The sequence below is a fragment of the Nuphar pumila genome, chromosome 1 (assembly GCF_984573655.1).
Source record: "Nuphar pumila chromosome 1, dmNupPumi1.hap1.1, whole genome shotgun sequence".
Classification (NCBI taxonomy): Eukaryota; Viridiplantae; Streptophyta; class Magnoliopsida; order Nymphaeales; family Nymphaeaceae; genus Nuphar; species Nuphar pumila.
Window position 1 is genome coordinate 142592761 of NC_143249.1, and position 18719 is coordinate 142611479.

The following is an 18719-nucleotide window of genomic DNA, read 5'->3' on the forward strand; positions in this document are numbered from 1 at the left end:
GACCCTATAAATACTCATGCTAATTCTCCTAACAAATTTGGAGAAAAAGCCAATAACAGGAGTGAAAACCAAAATAGAAAAATACCAACTAATAAAAATGGAGCACACGGACTTCCTACCAGAGGCTCAAAAGAATCAATCGTCTGATCTTTATAAACCTTGAAGATGTCAGCAGAAGTCATTATTGCAGTTTTGCACACAGCACTTCTTGGATTCTTCAATGACTTTACTACAAGAGATATCACATCACCCCTGTTGCCCAGATGTAAATGCAATGTATGGAACCATCAAAGCCAAGAATAAACAGAAATCATCAAATAATTGCAAGCTGGTTGTTTTCCCAATATATGCACTTACAGCATTCCAAGAATGGTTTCTTTGTGAAATAGCGCTAATTGCCTCACGTGGTTAAGGGATTCACAGACCAAAACCCAGTCTTTAGAGTCAAGCCTTGCCAAAAGTGTCTACAAGAAACAGACAAGCATGTTGCAGTAAAACCATATCCCAGTGCATCAGTAAGTGAGGTTCAGACATTTGAAGTAGACCATAAAATTAGTGGAAAGGAAAAAGGATATATACACTGAGAGTTGTATCAACATCTTCAAGATCATCCAAGTTATCTGATTCTATATACTCTATCTCCAAATTTGTGTTCCCTAGACCAGAATCTGCAACTTCAACTTCAACTTCAATTAAGAGATCAGATGAGACATCAGACCCAGGTTTGACAGGCTGCCTTCTGTTGATATTCTCATTTTCAGTCTCTATGAATGACTTTCTGAAGCTACCCTTGCTAGAATAGGCATTTTTCTCCTCAGATCCTGGTTGTATATTGAGATCTTTGAGAGCCTTTTCTGACATCCCTTCTAACCCTTAGAAGACTGCAAAAGAAAGATAAACCAACTCACCAATTAAAGGCTACAATCAAACAAAGATAGAATAAAAAGGTACCAATTTCTAGCTAGTAGTGTAGATGATAGTACAAGCAGGGCGCATAAGATAAACAAAAATGATAATCATTATCTGTGAAGCAAATGATTTGCAGTTCTCTTGACAAATTATTCAAATAAGAAAAAACATCAAAAGCTGATAATAACTAAAGATTACATGGGAATACATCAGAACTTGATCAAATGAAGCTATTTTTAAGATTTTGGCATGTTAAAGAATCTGTCAGGTTTGTTTTAGAAGAGCACCAGCACTTTAAGAAAAGGTTTTAGCAATATGTCTGCAGACAACTGGAACAACTTAAAAGAATGTCCAACCTAGAAGAAACCAAAGCTGGTGCAAAGAAGGCAAAGTAGAGCAGCATTCAAAGATTTGTGACACAGAAAGCAATGGAAATTTCAGATACATTCCAATACTGAAGATTCATATAAATATAAATAAATATACATATAGAGTAATGTGTATCTTTCAGACCATCCCAGAACTCTTTAAAAAACATATTTGTGCAAGTTTTTTGCTTAATCCAAATCTGTAGATGTGTTTATCATTGCTTATTTACTAACAAACCATGCTTTGGATAGAACCAATTTAACAAGAATTATTGATTTTTAGTTAATCAAGTTTTTGGTGCAATATATACCATTGATTTTTTCATTGAGCTAAAAACATATCTAAACATAAAAAATGCTTAAAGTAATATATGTTTCAACTAAATAAAGCATAGAGATCACATCTATGGGTTTAGATTAAAAAAAAAACACATGCTAGTATGTTTTCTAAAAGGGTCAGGAATATACACATCACTATATATATATATATATATATGATGGCCTGGCTGCCTATGGCAGCAAAACTATCAAGCAAGTAGATGGAAGTGGAATTCATGAACTTGCAATATTCAACTGTTCTCCAAAAACTTTGAGGTGCATTTGTAGGTTATTCCGAGTACACCTTATATAAACTTCAACTCAATCGATATAAACCATCAAAGGGTGGACTCAGACAACTTTGAGAATTTAACCACAAAGAACACCAAAAGCTATTTGAGTATGTATCAGAAGGTTGATAAAAGCTTTTGGCAAAGGTGCTTCACATGAAAACCTCGAATTCCAAAGTTTAAGAATAAACAACCCCGCACATGAGAATGGGAAAATTCAAAGTCCAAACTTCAGCACCAAAACACATAATATGCTCAAGTGAAAGGGTATAGCTTGATGGTGGATTTCAATAGGTGCAAAGCAAATCATAGTAGCAGATATCAATAGAGTGGATCAGAAATAATGGGTGTAGTGTCACAAGACTGGGAATCCGAAATTGGGATTGTGCAAGGTGTTCACAAGAGTCCTTTGGATCTCTGAACAAGTTTTTTTGGCCATTTTCATTACTTTGGATCTATGTCACATAAGTGCGGGTGCAGATGTAGATACAGATGCATAGGGTGTGACATGGCAATTTAAAACAAGTAGTATGTAGGGGTGCGGTTCATGTTTTTATGTGTATTGTTAAAATGTACATACATTTATACTTATATATATGGTATTATATATATATATATGCAATATAGTGAGAGTCAAACTAAGTTTGACTGCTCGCAAAGTCAAACTAAGTTTGTCGGCTCTCAATGGCTAGAATTCTTGCTCCCTCTCTAATTATGATCTCCCTCTCTCTTTTAACCTCACTTCTCTCCCTTGTGTATAAATAGTGGTGTTCTCCCATTTGTTTAGCAAGCCTTTTGGCACACTATATAGTATAAGAAATACCCATATGATTTCGTTTGATACAGAAGTTAGGTTCTCCTGCGTACGGGATGAACTTATAATTATTGAAACAATGCATTAGTCATAAGAACACTAACGAATAAATGAATGAATGTAAGTTAGTACTACTCATACATCACCTTATATAAGGTACTGATCACAGTGTATTGTTGGACCGATCGGGTGAAGGACCCAAATTGTATCTGTATGGCTAAGCTAGGCTCGAAAAGCTCCTGCTTCGGTCCTTGGGATACCCATACACTAAGTCGTGGAGATTTGAGTTATGATGTTTTCAAGTACGGACTTGGAGTGACCCTTTATGTCTTCAACATATTATACTTGTTAGAATTTAAATGATTTTCTACGAGACTAGGAATGGTTCTGACCCCGTTTTATGATAAATACAGGTATTGAACCTGCGGTGTGCGATGTGAAGATGAGCGGCATCAAGATTCAGGGTTTCTCCAGATTTTGTTAGACATTTCGTTTACAAACCCAGTTTATCTAGTACTGCTTTACTAAGCAATATTGTTTATAATAAACAACTCATTTTGGTTTACTTAAGTGAAATATTTTGGTAGACAATGAATGATGGGCCACATACCTGTGACCCGCCCGGCATCTTCTAAAACCAACGACTAACTATCGTCTATTTTCGCTGCTAAAGTTTTTTTTTAAATTCCGCGGCAAAGAAAAAAAAATCCATAAAAATTGGACAAAGTATTGTTTTGGAAATCCGGGGCATTACAAAATTGGTATCGGAGCCTAAGTCTGGGAAACCTGTTTCAGGATCTGCTATGCTCATGATATCGAGATTTTAACCTTAAAAAAAATGTTTTGTCAAATATAAATGAAAACTTACGAACTGAAAGGTTTTTGCTACCAGTGTCAAGTTATATATTGGCAATGGATTTCTCTTTTCGATGTCGAAGATTGTCAATTCTGTAGAGAGAAAGGGCATTCCGCCAACGAATGTTAGAGGAAACACACCCATAACAAGGATCGACAAGCAACGCGTGTTCTTAAGGACATGAGCTCACGCATTAGCGTACCCCAAAACTCTAATAAAAAAAGTAGTGTCCCATCAACTTTGGTAAGAATACCGAACTTGGGAGGAGACGAACGAGCTTTCACTACTGCAGCCTGTGATTTGCCAAGTTACCACCCGACAACGTCTCCCCATGGCCTATACGACTCGGAAGAGGCATGCAACTCATTCTACTTGGCGATTGATATCTCAGATTCACTGAGTTATCATTCTGGCATGCCTCAATATGAACGGGCATCTTTGGTTTACACCCTGGCTTCACTCGAGCATACGCGAATATTATCAGAGCACACTCCAAATATGCCATCTCTGACACAACCTTTTGTGCCCAAGCCAAAGCGATGTGGGAATAAAGTCTTATCTAAGGTTTTTAGTTCGAAAAAGAAACCCAGATATTAAAATTGGTCGTGTTTTGAGTCAGTGGACTCATGTGTGAGGCTTTTGCTGACTATGTCCGCCAGTGGTGCATAACCTTTGTAAATATGACGATGTGTCTTTGCTTACTTTGCAATAAATATACAAAGTAAATGTTTTTGCTTTCTTATATACAAGAAAAGGAACTAAATCATGTGTAAATAGATGAATGGCTCCTACAATGAAGAGAATCATGCCGAGCGAGGTGTCCCACATTCAAGGGTTCCTTTTGGAAACCCTTAACAATCTGGTGACGGCTATCCGTGAGACAAGGCAGGAACCGGTACCACCTCGTAACAAGAACACTGGAGGAATTACTTACGAGAAATTCCTCAAGTTATACTCGTCGGTCTTCGTCGACAAGGTTGACCCAGAACTCGCATAGAGCTGGATCAAAGAAACTGAGCATGCATTCCAAGTGCTAGCAGTGTCGAAGGAACGGGAAACCAGTTTTGGCACCTGCTAACTAAAAGATAACGCACGAAAGTGGTGGGAGACCACCAAGTTAATCCATTTTCCCAAGAATAAGGTTATTCCTTGGGGTGATTTTCGAAGAGCCTTCTTGGATAATTATGTATCCGTACACTCCAGAAACCGAAAGAAGATAAAGTTTCTAGAATTTGGACAAGATAGTACAAGTCTCATCGACTATACTACTAAGTTCAAGAACCTCAAGCGGTACTGCTCTAAGTTGCTCAAGACCGACCAAAAGAGAGTTGACAAGTACATCTATGAGTTACAAGAAGGGTTGTGGTCTCGCGTAATAACAAGCATGCCACAGACATTCCACATTGTCGTAGCAGCAGCTTCAAAAATAAATATGGATTGGAAGTGATCCAAGGTGATCGCAGGAAAGAAACCAATAGCAAGTGCCAAGAACAACAAGAGGTTGTCCCCTGGTGAGCAGAAGTCATGATCACCTTTTCATAAGAGGGTGTTCCGAGGAAAGAACTTCGCTCCACTAGCCATGAGGCCACCACAAAAACAAGGAATCATCCAACCTAGCCAGCAATCCAACTTTAGTTGTCAAAATTGTCGCTCGTATCACCCCAAAAAACTATGTCCTTGGGATACGGGTAATTGTTTAGACTGCAGCAAGCTGGGCCACCACGCGAGGGATTGCAACAAGAAGGCCTCGGATGAATGACGAAGAAATACAGTATCAACATGACCTTCCTAACAATCGCAGCAGCGTGTTCCGTTCCAGCGACCGCCACCACCAAAGACAGCAGAAAGCAGCAGCGTATCGTGTTTACGCTGTATCAACCGAACAACTCGCAAATGGTGACCTTATTTAAGGTACCATATTTGTTAATGGTGTAACGTCCCTCAAAAATCCAACCTTTTTAAAACTTTCCCAAACCCAAAATTTTGAGAAAAATTTAAAACTTTTTATTTATTATAAAAATTCACATGATTCCCGAAAGTAATATACCAACAAGTTCGTCTATGGCCACATTCCAAACGTTCCAAATACTAGACGGCCCACCTGAGTGCAAGCGTGAGTGTATATTAGCCTCCCAGTATCAAATTCAGTACAGAATCATCCATAAATGCAACTCGAGTGGGGTTATTACTTTAAGGATTCTCACCTATGAAAAAAAATGTGAAAGACGAAATTTATTTAAAGTTTAAGATAATTGAGGAGTTACGTAAAGATTTAAAGTTTTCAAACCACAAACATAACCAATGCGGAAATGAAATGACAGAGTTAAGAATTCTTCTCATTCCAAAATATTACAATTCTTAAAACTTAAAGATTCGGACATAAAAAGTTAAATCTTGACAAGTTTATAACTATCCAAAATTGTTTGGGTCCTCCAGAGATCGTAGTAGGTAAGAGTGGAGCCTTTAGCCGCGTAGCAACCGCGCTTCGCTTGAATCCTTCACGAGATTATTTGTATTATAGGGCATCAACCACTTGCTCGTAGGAAACCAAAATTAAACTTGGAGAATACAAATCAAGTTGTAATGGTACAATCAAAGTGTAATTCCTATCATTTTAAAAATAAGAGAAGGCAATCCACATCAAAACATGCACATGATATTTAATCACATTTATCATCATTTAATTCATAGCATTCATAATTGCAAAAGTTTTATGCATGAAACTTAAACTCATATGCTTTTTCATTCACGACATTTAACATTACAATCATTCATAACCATAACAAGTGTTCGCATAAATAAATAAAAATTTACCATTTTTAGCATGCTTTAAAGTGGAGTAAAATGCAACAGCTCATGATAACATAAACATTCACTTTCTTTAATGTCCAACTCATGACTAAGACATCCATTATCTAAAGTATAAATTCACATGTCATTTATCAGAACATTTATGCACTTTGTATTTAGATATATAAATGAAACAGGCCCTGATTCGACCTTTCCCGTGTGTCTTACACACACAAGCACCTCACGTGCAACAATCAAGCCCATGGCTTGTATTAACCGGTCAAATCACATGACCAAGACAAACATGTCTTTTTCATTCACATGTAATAAATCATATGCAATAATCATGCAAACCTTAGTAGTCTCTACATGTTTATGTATACAATAGTAGTGATTCTAAAATCTAATTAATTGTTTCTCTTGTTTATTCAAACTCATCTGGTACAAAAGAGGGTATAGACATCCAGAAACAACCATAGGAGTATTTGTTATTCTATGTATTTTAATTGCCCTCTTATGGATTAACTGTTTCTTTCCTGAGCAATTCAACCCTGCAATGCAGCGGTTGGGAGAACGGAATGATGGTCCTAGGTCTTGGCCTACGCCAAATCAAAATCGTCGGTGAACAAATCGGGCATGCATGTAATAACCATAATTTTAGGCATTTATTTTAAATATATTATGATATATGGGTGATTTGGGCCTGGGATCCAGTTTCGGATCCAAGACCCATAAAGGGGTATTTATGCTTAAATAATTCCGTTATATTAAAATAATATTAATATTAGTAATAAAATAGAAATATATATATATAATAAGCGAACTCGAGGATCCACAGTTGGATCCACTTGGATCCAACTTGCGGATCCATATTGATGGGGGTTAAATTATATGTATAATGTTAAATTCAAATTAAATAAATAATTAATATTAATTATAAAATAAATAAAATAAATAAACAACTGTGGTACAGGGGTCGGACCCACAGTTGGACCCGCAAGGATCCAACTGAGTATCCGTTAGCTTTTGGCAACCCGGATCCAGTTGCAAACTGGATTTGGTATCGCGGGTCGCGGGTCACGGGTTCGGACCCGGACCCGGGGGCATGCCTTATGAAACCTGTAAAAGAGAATCGTGCCTAGGGCACGATTCTTTCTATTAAGGAAAGGGGCAGGGGGGTTACGCAGGGCGTAACCGATCTCCCCCCCATCTCGGCATGGAGGGGGGGGGGGGGGGGTCTTGGCCGATAAAAGGGAGTGGAGAGGGGGCCCTCTTCACTCGTCTCTCTCTCTCGTCCCTCGTCCCTCTATCTTTCTGTCTGTGTGCGTGCACCGGAGGAAAGGAGGTCGCCAACGAACTTTGGCCACCAACAACCACCAAGGGCCGCGGCAAACAACAGCCACACCCCCCTGTCACGGTTGTAAAAACCAGTTAAAAAAATAAAAGTTTCGGACCCGGGTCGGGTCCAGACCCGACCCAGATCCAACTCGTGCACAGCCCCTCGAAAAGGGTTTTCGAGGGGACTGGCAGCCCACGGAAGGAAGGGGTCTCCGGTGACACAGGGGGTGGGCCCTGTGTGCGCCCCTCCCTTTAAAAAGGGTGAAAGGGGAGGGCTTACGAGCCTCCCCCAACCCCGACTCTCTCTCTCATCCCTCTGTCTCTGCCCTCTCTCTCCCCGACTCCTTCTCCCCCTCGTTCCCTCACTCCCCTTCATGGCATCCACTCGCCAGCGAGCCCCTCCCCGGCGACCTCCTTTCTCCTCGGCAGCCCAGGTAAACACCCCCCCCCCTCTCTTCTTCCATTGGTTCGCCGGAAGGCCGGCAGGTGGCCGGCAGCCCCTGCCGAGCCTTCCTCCTCCTCTTTCTCAACAGGCAAGGGGCTCCGCCCCCTTGCCTTCCTCTTTTTTTTGACAGGCAAGGGGGCTCCGCCCCCCTTGCCCTCATCTTCTTAGCAAGCAGGGGACTCCGCCCCCTGCCCTTTCCACCATTCCGACAGGGGCCATGGCCCCTGCCCTTCCCTTTCATGTAGGGGCCAATGGCCCCTACCCTTCTCCTTAAGAAAGGAGGCAGGAGCCGAAGGCTCCTGCCTCACCACTCGGAAACCGAGCAGGGGCCAATGGCCCCTGCCCCTCTTTTAACCGACAGGGGCCTGAGGCCCCTGTCTCTTTTTCCGTCGAGCAAGGGCTCGGCAGGGGCCTTTGGCCCCTGCACTCTCCCCCACCCTATTCATTTCCTTGGCAAGGGCCTTCGGCCCCTGCCCCTTTCTTTTAAAAAGGCTGGCAGGAGCCGAAGGCTCCTGCCCCTCTTACTGTTATCACGGCAGGGGCCGATGGCCCCTGCCCTCCTTTAGGTATCCGGCAGGGGCCGATGGCCCCTGCACCCATCTCCTTTAACGGCATGGGTCATTGAACCCTACCCCATTCTCTTTCCTAACGGTAGGGGCCGATGACCGCTGCATTAAGTTGCGGAGAAACCGAGTTTTCTCCCTACCTATATTCATTTTATGTATGTTAAACTACGTACCTGTGCAGTGTTACGCAACGGAGCCAGTTCGCGCCCCGCAAGCTAAACCAACAATCACCTACATTCGTAGACGACTTCCTCGCAATACCCCAAGGTAGAAGAAGTTGCACAAGGACTTAAATAATTAAATCAAGCTTAAATAATTAATGATCGAAAGGACTTAATGATATATTTATATACTTATACGTATATAAGTACACTTTTAAATCAAGGACGCGGTTTCGCGATCCTTGTCCTTTGCTTTCGTATTTCCTTTTTCAGTTTGCCGTCGCGCTTTGCGCCCAGGCTTTTACTTTCGTATTTACTGCTTATTGTCTTTTAATTCAAGAACGCGGTTTCGCGGTTGCGCACTTCCTGTTTCTATTGACGTCGCGCTTTGCGCCCAGGCTTTTGCTTTCGTATTTACTACTTACTGTCTTTTAATTCAAGGACGCGGTTTCGCGATCCTTGTCCCTTGCTTTCGCAGTTCCTGTTTGTCGTCGCGCTTCGCGCCCAGGCACTTCTTTTTTCGCATTATTGTCTTTCGTTTTTGCCTTGCCTTTGACTCAGCGTATTCGGAAGGAATACCTTCTCCTCTTTTTACCCAATATGTTTTGGGAGAACCCTTGATCTGGGGCAAGATCAAGTTGTTGGGTGATGGGTTCATTTGTGAAGCCCATTTACCAAAACTAGTGTCGTGACTTACATAGCACCCAGACACTGCGTCCTCGGATGTCAGATTCGAGAAAATCACATGCCATATGTTGGCAAGTTGTGTGTCGTTTCGAAAGATTTAAAATGTTAAAATAGCTTTTAAAAACATTATATCCTTGCGAAACACACTCCTGAGGCTCCTATTAAGGGCTTGTATCCCTTTCCTCGTAAATGTACTTCTTGAACATGTGAGACATGTTAGTACTACGACGATTAGATGAGAGAGTCTTATGACCTCGATTGATGCTTAGTGCACATTGTTGAAAACACATATAAAAAAAATGGGATCGCATTCATAGGTAAGATGCTCGTTTCGGTCTAATGGACCAGAGCATGAAGAATGAGGCAACGGCTAAGAAACCCCGTCGCGCTCAATTCAACTTGGCTTCGTCAAGAGAGAGGACGAAGGGTACCAACTCCGATGGACAGACCATTTATGGCTTTTTAAAAGGGCAAAAGACCCGTTTTTCCCCAGTCATCGGAGGTTAGGGGGAGGGATAGGGGCTACATAAGTTAGCCTAACACTTCTGCAGAAGTTGGATGCATCCCTATCAGGCCTTGGGGACTTACTCTCTCGACCATCGGTCGTCTCCATAGGAATAGGATTCAGTCAGACAACCGAGGTATATCAAAATACTTAACATAATGAACACTCGGCTTGGACTCGACTGTTTCGACTCACGTGCCATGTATGTACCCGCATGGCCGGTTATCAAATAATAACTAAATTGAGCATGCACACCCGTTTCAGTTTGTTGTACTTAGCTTATTCCTCCAGTCTATCTGCTTAGTTTGCTCGTTACTACCTGCTGCATAAATTATCTATGCCTAATTTAGTTCTTTCTGTCTTTGTACTCTCCTGCTAGTTTTTCGCAAACTAACTCATTTCATGGGTACAGGTGACGATTAGGTGCATCAGGCGATGGCGTGACTGCGAGATGATTTAAGGATCCACTGTTTCTGCTCGTAGTTCTTCTCCTGGACATTTTGCTTTTTGATATGGTTTTCCCTTGAGGAAACCCAAATTTTGTACAAACTTGATACTCTCTTTAAATAGAAGAAATGGTTTCCTAAGTATTATTGCAGCTCGTCTATGGTAAATCTTTGTTTTCTCGCTAACGTGCCTAAGGTTGTCAAACCTGTCCTTTTTCTTTTAAAAGAAATCGTTTCCGCTGATTTTAGAAATAAACTCTGTAAAGAAAAGGAATTTTCCAACTATTTCAAGGAAATTATAAGGTTCGAAATTTTGGGGCGTTACAACTTGGTATCAGAGCACATCAAAACAGTGATTCTTGGTCATCGAGCATCCGCATCGCGCTGTAAGTAATTTAATTTCTCTTTTTCTATACTATTAGACTAGAGTATACCTTACATGAGTATTTGGGGTTTTTCTTGTTCAAAGAAAATGAACCCTCCGGATGATGAGAGATTGGGGCGCAGAAGAGGCGCAAGAAGAACGCGCTGTCGTTCTGTAAGGGGTAGAAGTTCTGTGGTAGGAAGACTTGAGCGTTCGACTACCGGTTCAGATCATTGGACCAGCAGGCCGCCCCCTCCCACTTTTGCGGATTCGTGGGGCTTTACGCTTCCTGATGCCTACCAAGCACCGCTAGCCGCGACATGGGCGGCAGTGCACTTTCGGGAAGGAAGTCGTATACCGAACCATGTCCTAGTTAATCGACACACTTCTCTGGAATCCTCTGAAGCAGAATCCCCCTGGTAAGCCCAGATAGGGTGCGAATTCTATGGTGAAGAAGGACATACGATAGATAATTGTCAACTTAGGGAAGCATACGATAGAAGGGCAACTGCAGCACAAGATCTGGAGGACACAGCATCCTCAGTCCAGGGTACTTATGACACACCATCGTGTGATGAACAAATATTACCCTTAGAGAGTGTTCAGGACGTCGCTCCACCCACTCATATACCTTCCCCCAACTCACCAATATACACACCAACCCCAGACTCACCGCAATACATATCAGATACTCCGGTAAACACTCTGGCTTCACCGCTGTACATATCGGATTCCCCGGTGTACACACCAGCTCCACCGCAGTACATACCGGATTCTCCGGTGTACACTCCGGCTTCGCCGCCCTATGCACCGGATGCCTCGCCACATTACTCCCCCACTACTCCTCTTCACGAGCAAGGAGTCCCGAATGAGGATTTACATCCTTTTCCCCCTCTGCGCGGGTTAAGGCGCACAGGTATCGCAAGAGAGTACTTGAGGAAATACTCTCAACATCCTTAAAGGATATAAAACTCGTTGGTTTTTGTACCCGTGGACAACTTTTTGTAAGTGCCCTCTTATACCAGCACTGTTGGGCTTTTGTAATCTCTATTACTCGGAAATACGATAAACTTTTTGATATTATTCTTCTCCTTCAAGTATTGACTTATGTATCATCTGGGTATTTTAAGGATGGTTCGAGGGTCGAACGAGGGTTCGTCTGACGAATGGTCAGATCAACGGGAATTCATCATGGATTCCTTAAGCGCATTGGCTAGCGCCATGCGGAATCAAGCACACAACCAAGTACCTACCCCAGAACCAAGCCACCTTGCGGTAGTATCATATGAAAAGTTCTTAAAGCTCGATCCTCCAACCTTCACAGGCAAGCCCGACCCCGATGCAGCTGAAAACTGGATTTTGGAAGTAGAGCGAGTTTTCCAAGTTTTGACAGTCCCAGAAGACAAGAAGACTATTTTCGGTACCTTCAGACTTTTGGGTGCCGCCCGCCATTGGTGGGACACGACTCGGAACATCCAGTTCTCAACAGATTCGCTTATTCCTTGGGAGTCCTTCAAAAAGGCTTTCTTAGAGAACTATTTTCCTCCTCATGCTAGGGAGAGGAAAAAGGTGGAGTTCTTGGAACTTTGCCAAGGCACGTCAAGTCTGGTAGACTACATCTCCAGGTTCCAGGAGTTGGAGCGTCATTGCCCCAACTTATTCGCAGGTGATCGGGAGCGGGCGGAGAAATTCATCCGCGGATTAAAGGAAGGACTCCGACCAAGGGTCATAAACAGCATGTCATCGACTCTCTCCGCAGCTGTTGCTGCAGCCACTCTCCTGACCGAGGATTGGGAACGCTCCAAGAGCACCCAAAGCAAGAAGCCACCCGTTGCGGGTAACGATCAAAAGAAATATCCCTCTGGCGGTCAAACCAAGCGACCGCCCTCTTTCGTAAACAAGGAAGGTGGAAGAAAGTCATATCCTCCTTCCAAACGTCAGCATCCTCAGGGCAACCCTCCTGTCCGGCAGCAGGCGGGCGATGTCTGCCCCAAATGCGGACGACCTCAGTTGTACCCGTGGACAACTTTTTGTAAGTGCCCTCTTCTTACAGGCGGATGCCTGTACTATGGCAAGATGGGTCACTTTGCACGCCAGTGCCGCAAGAAGGCGGCTGACTACCTCAAACGGAATAGTGGAGCACCTCTGCTCCCCCGACCACCGCCGCAACCGCAACAACAACAACATTCTTATCAGGCGCAACAACCACAGTCCAGTGGCCAGAAGAAAGCATCGGGACGCGTTTACACTGCCACGGTCGAACAGCTGACCAAAGGCGAGCTTGTGCAAGGTACCATCTTGATTGCTAACCAAGCAGCTTTCGTACTCTTTGATTGCGGTGTCACTCATTCTTTTATTTCTGTAAAATTTGTTGAACTCTTGCACGTACCTGTAAGCTCGTTAGATAATGCTCTCAACATCTATAACCCGATTGGGAAGAGCACTGTTTGTGCGACCTACGTGTCAGCTTTGGACGTAGTCTTGGCAGATCGACATTATTCGGCCTGCACTATCCTTCTAGATATGACCGAATTTGACGTCATCCTAGGCATGGCTGCATAAGTACCATGCCAAAATCTTTTGCCATGAAAGCAAGATTGTGTTATCTCCACCAGGGATGCCTAAGGTGGAATTCAAGTTCGTGAAGGCGGTCCGTGCAAGCAAGATGATTTCTTCGCTAAAGGCACAACATTACCTGAGAAGGGGATGCACTGCCTTTTTAGTCAGTGTCGTCCAGTCCGAGCCAACGCAAGTTTCGATTAGAGATCTGGAGGTGGTTCGGGATTTTCCGGACGTCTTCCTAGAGGAGCTGCCAGGACTTCCCCCACCACGAGAGGTTGAATTCAACATCGAGTTGCTACCAGGTACTGCGCCAATTTCTAAAGCTCCATACCGTATGGCGCCAGCCGAGCTCGAGGAACTCAAGAAGCAGCTACAAGAGTTGATGGATTTAGGATTCATTCGCCCCAATGTCTCGCCTTGGGGAGCTCCTGTTTTATTCGTTAAAAAGGACGGATCATTGCGGTTGTGCATCGACTATCGAATGCTCAACCAGGACACGATAAAGAATAAGTATCTGTTACCGCGTATCGAAGATTTGTTCGATCAACTGCGGAATGCCAAGATTTTCTCAAAGATCGACCTTAGGTCAGGATACCATCAACTCAGAATTAAGGGAGATGATATCTTCAAGACGGCTTTTCGAACCAGGTATGGGCATTTCGAGTTTACTGTCATGCCTTTCGGACTCACCAACGCTCCTGCAGCCTTCATGGACCTCATAAACCATGTGTTTAAACCCTTTTTAGACACCTTCGTCATCGTGTTCATCGATGACATACTGGTGTACTCGGAGACCTGGGATCAACATCGCAAACACCTGATCATCATTTTGGAAACCTTGCGGAAGGAGCATTTGTTCGCTAAATTCTCTAAAAGCGAGTTTTGGCTCAAGGAGGTTATGTTTTTGGGACATGTTATATCCGAGAAAGGCGTATCCGTAGATCCTGCCAAGGTGGACGCCGTACTAAATTGGCAACAACCGAGGAATGTTCGTGACATCAGAAGTTTCCTTGGATTAGCTGGATATTATCGAAGATTTATCCAAGACTTTTCCAAAATCTCTCTACCTATGACAAAGCTGCTAAAGAAGGAGGCTAAGTTCGTGTGGGACGATTCATGCGAAAACAGTTTTCAGTTGTTGAAGAAACGACTTACTATCGCTCCTATCTTGGCCTTGCCTTCAGGACAAGGCGGCTTCGTAATTTATACTGACGCTTCCGGGACAGGCTTGGGCTGCGTCCTAATGCAGAATGGTAAGGTAATCGCCTACGCATCGCGTCAACTTAAGATTCATGAGAAGAATTATCCGACTCATGACTTGGAATTAGCGGCTGTGGTGTTCGCATTAAAGATTTGGCGACACTACTTGTACGGGGAACAATTCGAGGCTTTTACGGATCATAAGAGCCTCAAGTACTTGTTTTCACATAAGGAGCTTAATATGAGGCAACGACGGTGGCTAGAATTTCTCAAGGATTACGATTTCACCCTTTCCTACCATCCAGGAAAGGCGAACGTGGTAGCTGATGCTCTCAGCCATAAGGCTTCTAGCATTTCCGTCAACCTATTATACGTTGGTTGGAAGTTGATTGAGGATTTGGTTTCATGGAAACCGTTTGCAGTCTCATCAAATTCTATCAGTCTTTCTAATCTGATAGCTTAACCTGAGCTATTAGCCAAGATCCTTGCTGGGCAAAAGACTGATGCGCAGTACGAGAAGCTGAAGGCTCATACACAGCAAACCGATACTCCTTTCCGACTTAAGGACGATGGAAGCATTTGGCTCAAAAATCGTCTTTAGGTCCCAAATGATCCCGTTTTGAGAGACGAAATTCTCGTAGAGGCCCATAAATCCAAATATACGATTCACCCGGGAGGCACGAAGATGTTCAAAGACTTGCAGCGCAGATATTGGTGGAGCAGAATGAAGCGAGACGTGGCTGAATACATCTCTAAGTGTTTGACTTACCAGCAGATTAAGATCGAGCATCAACGACCTGGCGGAGTGATGCAGCAAATGGAGATCCCACAATGGAAGTGTGAAGACATCATTATGGACTTTATCGTCGGTTTGTCAAGGACACGAAGAAAGAATGATGCGATTTGGGTGATCGTTGACCGACTCACCAAATCGGCTCATTTCCTTCCTATCCGTATTAGTCAGTCCTTAGACAGTTTGGCGGATCTCTACATTCGTGAGATTGTGAGGTTGCACGGTGTTCCGGTATCTATCATCTCCGATCGTGATCCGAGGTTTACCTCGAGGTTTTGGGGACAACTTCAAATCGCGTTGGGTACGAATTTAAAGTTTAGTACCGCTTTTCACCCTCAGACTGACGGACAGTCTGAACGCACAATTCAGACTTTGGAGGACATGTTGCGTGCGTGCGTGCATGATGGACTGGAAAGGAGAATGGGATTCTCATATCAGTCTGGCCGAATTCGCGTACAATAACAGTTATCATGCTAGCATCGGGATGGCCCCTTACGAGGCCTTGTATGGAAAGCCTTGTCGTTCGCCTCTCTACTGGGACGAGGTTGGCGAGCGAAGGTTGGAATCTCCTGTAGTGCTACAACACTACACTCAGCAGGTGCAGATGATACGAGAGCGACTCCGTACTGCACAGAGTCGGCAAAAAAGTTACGTGGATCGTCGTCGTCGAGAGCTCACCTTCTCGATAGGAGATATGGTTTTTGTTAAGGTATCTCCCACAAAGAGCGTTTTTCGTTTTGGGAAAAAGGGAAAGTTAAGCCCTAGATTTGTCGGACCGTTCGAGATCCTGGAACGGATTGGTGAAGCAGCTTATCGTGTGGCTTTTCCTCCTCAGTACGCTCAGATCCATAATGTTTTTCACGTATCCATGCTTCGGAAATACGTTCACGACCCATCACACATCATCCATTATGATGATGTAGACATTCAGAAGGATTTGTCTTTCGAGGAAAGACCAGTCGAGATCGTTGATCGTCGAGATCAAGTGCTTCGATCTAAGACGATATCTCTTGTAAAGGTGCGTTGGAAGCACCATGGAATAGAGGAATGTACTTGGGAGCCTGACTCTGCTATTAGAGAGAAATACCCTGACTTGTACTTTGATCGTTAAGTTCAATTTAATTTCGAGGACGAAATTATTTTAAGGAGGGTTGGATGTAAAAACCAGTAAAAAAAATTTAAAAGTTTCGGACCCGGGTCGGGTCCAGACCCGACCCGGATCCAACTCGTGCACAGCCCCTCGAAAAGGGTTTTCGAGGGGACTGGCAGCCCATGGAAGGGGGGGGGGGGGGGGGTCTCCGGCGACACAGGGGTCGGGCCCTGTGTGCGCCCCTCCCTTTAAAAAGGGTGAAAGGGGAGGGCTTACGAGCCTCCCCCAACCCCGACTCTCTCTCTCTCATCCCTCTGTCTCTGCCCTCTCTCTCCCCGACTCCTTCTCCCCCTCGTTCCCTCACTCCCCTTCACGGCATCCACTCGCCGGCGAGCCCCTCCCCGGCGACCTCCTTTCTCCTCGGCAGCCCATGTAAACACCCCCCCCCCCTCTCTCTTCTTTCATTGGTACGCCGGAAGGCCGGCAGGTGACCGACAGCCCCTGCCGAGCCTTCCTCCTCCTCTTTTTCGACAGGCAAGGGGCTCCGCCCCCTTGCCTTCCTCTTTTTTTTGACAGGCAAGGGGGCTCCGCCCCCCTTGCCCTCATCTTCTTAGCAAGCAGGGGACTCCGCCCCCTGCCCTTTCCACCATTCCGACAGGGGCCATGGCCCCTGCCCTTCCCTTTCATGTAGGGGCCAATGGCCCCTACCCTTCTCCTTAAGAAAGGAGGCAGGAGCCGAAGGCTCCTGCCTCACCACTCGGAAACCGAGCAGGGGCCAATGGCCCCTGCCCCTCTTTTAACCGACAGGGGCCTGAGGCCCGTGTCTCTTTTTCCGTCGAGCAAGGGCTCGACAGGGGCCTTTGGCCCCTGCACTCTCCCCCACCCTATTCATTTCCTTGGCAAGGGCCTTCGGCCCCTGCCCCTTTCTTTTAAAAAGGCTGGCAGGAGCCGAAGGCTCCTGCCCCTCCTTTTAAAAACCAGCAAGGGCCTCGAAGGCCCTTGCCCCTCCTTTTGAAGACTCCGCAGGGGCCAAAGGCCCCTGCCCCTCTTACTGTTATCACGGCAGGGGCCGATGGCCCCTGCCCTCCTTTAGGTATCCGGCAGGGGCCGATGGCCCCTGCACCCATCTCCTTTAACGGCATGGGTCATTGAACCCTACCCCATTCTCTTTCCTAACGGTAGGGGCCGATGACCGCTGCATTAAGTTGCGGAGAAACCGAGTTTTCTCCCTACCTATATTCATTTTATGTATGTTAAACTACGTACCTGTGCAGTGTTACGCAACGGAGCCAGTTCGCGCCCCGCAAGCTAAACCAACAATCACCTACATTCGTAGACGACTTCCTCGCAATACCCCAAGGTAGAAGAAGTTGCACAAGGACTTAAATAATTAAATCAAGCTTAAATAATTAATGATCGAAAGGACTTAATGATATATTTATATACTTATACGTATATAAGTACACTTTTAAATCAAGGACGCGGTTTCGCGATCCTTGTCCTTTGCTTTCGTATTTCCTTTTTCAGTTTGCCGTCGCGCTTTGCGCCCAGGCTTTTACTTTCGTATTTACTGCTTATTGTCTTTTAATTCAAGAACGCGGTTTCGCGGTCCTTGTCCTTTGCTTGCGCACTTCCTGTTTCTATTGACGTCGCGCTTTGCGCCCAGGCTTTTGCTTTCGTATTTACTACTTACTGTCTTTTAATTCAAGGACGCGGTTTCGCGATCCTTGTCCCTTGCTTTCGCAGTTCATGTTTGCCGTTGCGCTTCGCGCCCAAGCACTTCTTTTTTCGCATTATTGTCTTTCGTTTTTGCCTTGCCTTTGACTCAGCGTATTCGGAAGGAATACCTTTTCCTCTTTTTACCCAATATGTTTTGGGAGAACCCTTGATCTGGGGCAAGATCAAGTTGTTGGGTGATGGGTGAAATGAAATGGGGATCTTCGAAACACGAGCTTTGATTAACAAGAGCAAGTGTCAAGAATGACACTAAAGCATAACCCTTAAAAAGGGTATAACTGGAAACAAAATAAAAATAAAAATGTATTCTTTATTGATATGAAAAACCAATTGCTTAAGAAGCATTGGAGTGTAATACAAGAGGGGCTGCACCCCTTTATATACACAGCTGAAAGAGGACTCAATAGAGCTGTTGGGCACAATCCAACAGCTCTATTTAGAGTTGTTGGAATGTGTCAGTCCAACAGCTCTATTAAGAGC

At 44.3% G+C, this 18719-nt stretch overlaps 1 protein-coding gene across 1 annotated transcript in view; it reads right to left on the minus strand.

The window, feature by feature from the left end:
• The window catches only part of LOC149849190 (uncharacterized), an 85239-nt gene that overhangs the window by 16392 nt on the left and 50128 nt on the right, over nucleotides 1-18719 (minus strand). Inside the window, exons 2-4 of the mRNA XM_090013611.1 lie at nucleotides 580-881; nucleotides 358-464; nucleotides 120-252 (exon numbers count right to left, since the gene is read on the minus strand). Coding sequence (XP_089869737.1) covers nucleotides 120-252; nucleotides 358-464; nucleotides 580-861 — 522 coding nt within the window. The 5' untranslated portion in view covers nucleotides 862-881. The remainder of the gene's footprint in view (nucleotides 1-119; nucleotides 253-357; nucleotides 465-579; nucleotides 882-18719) is intronic.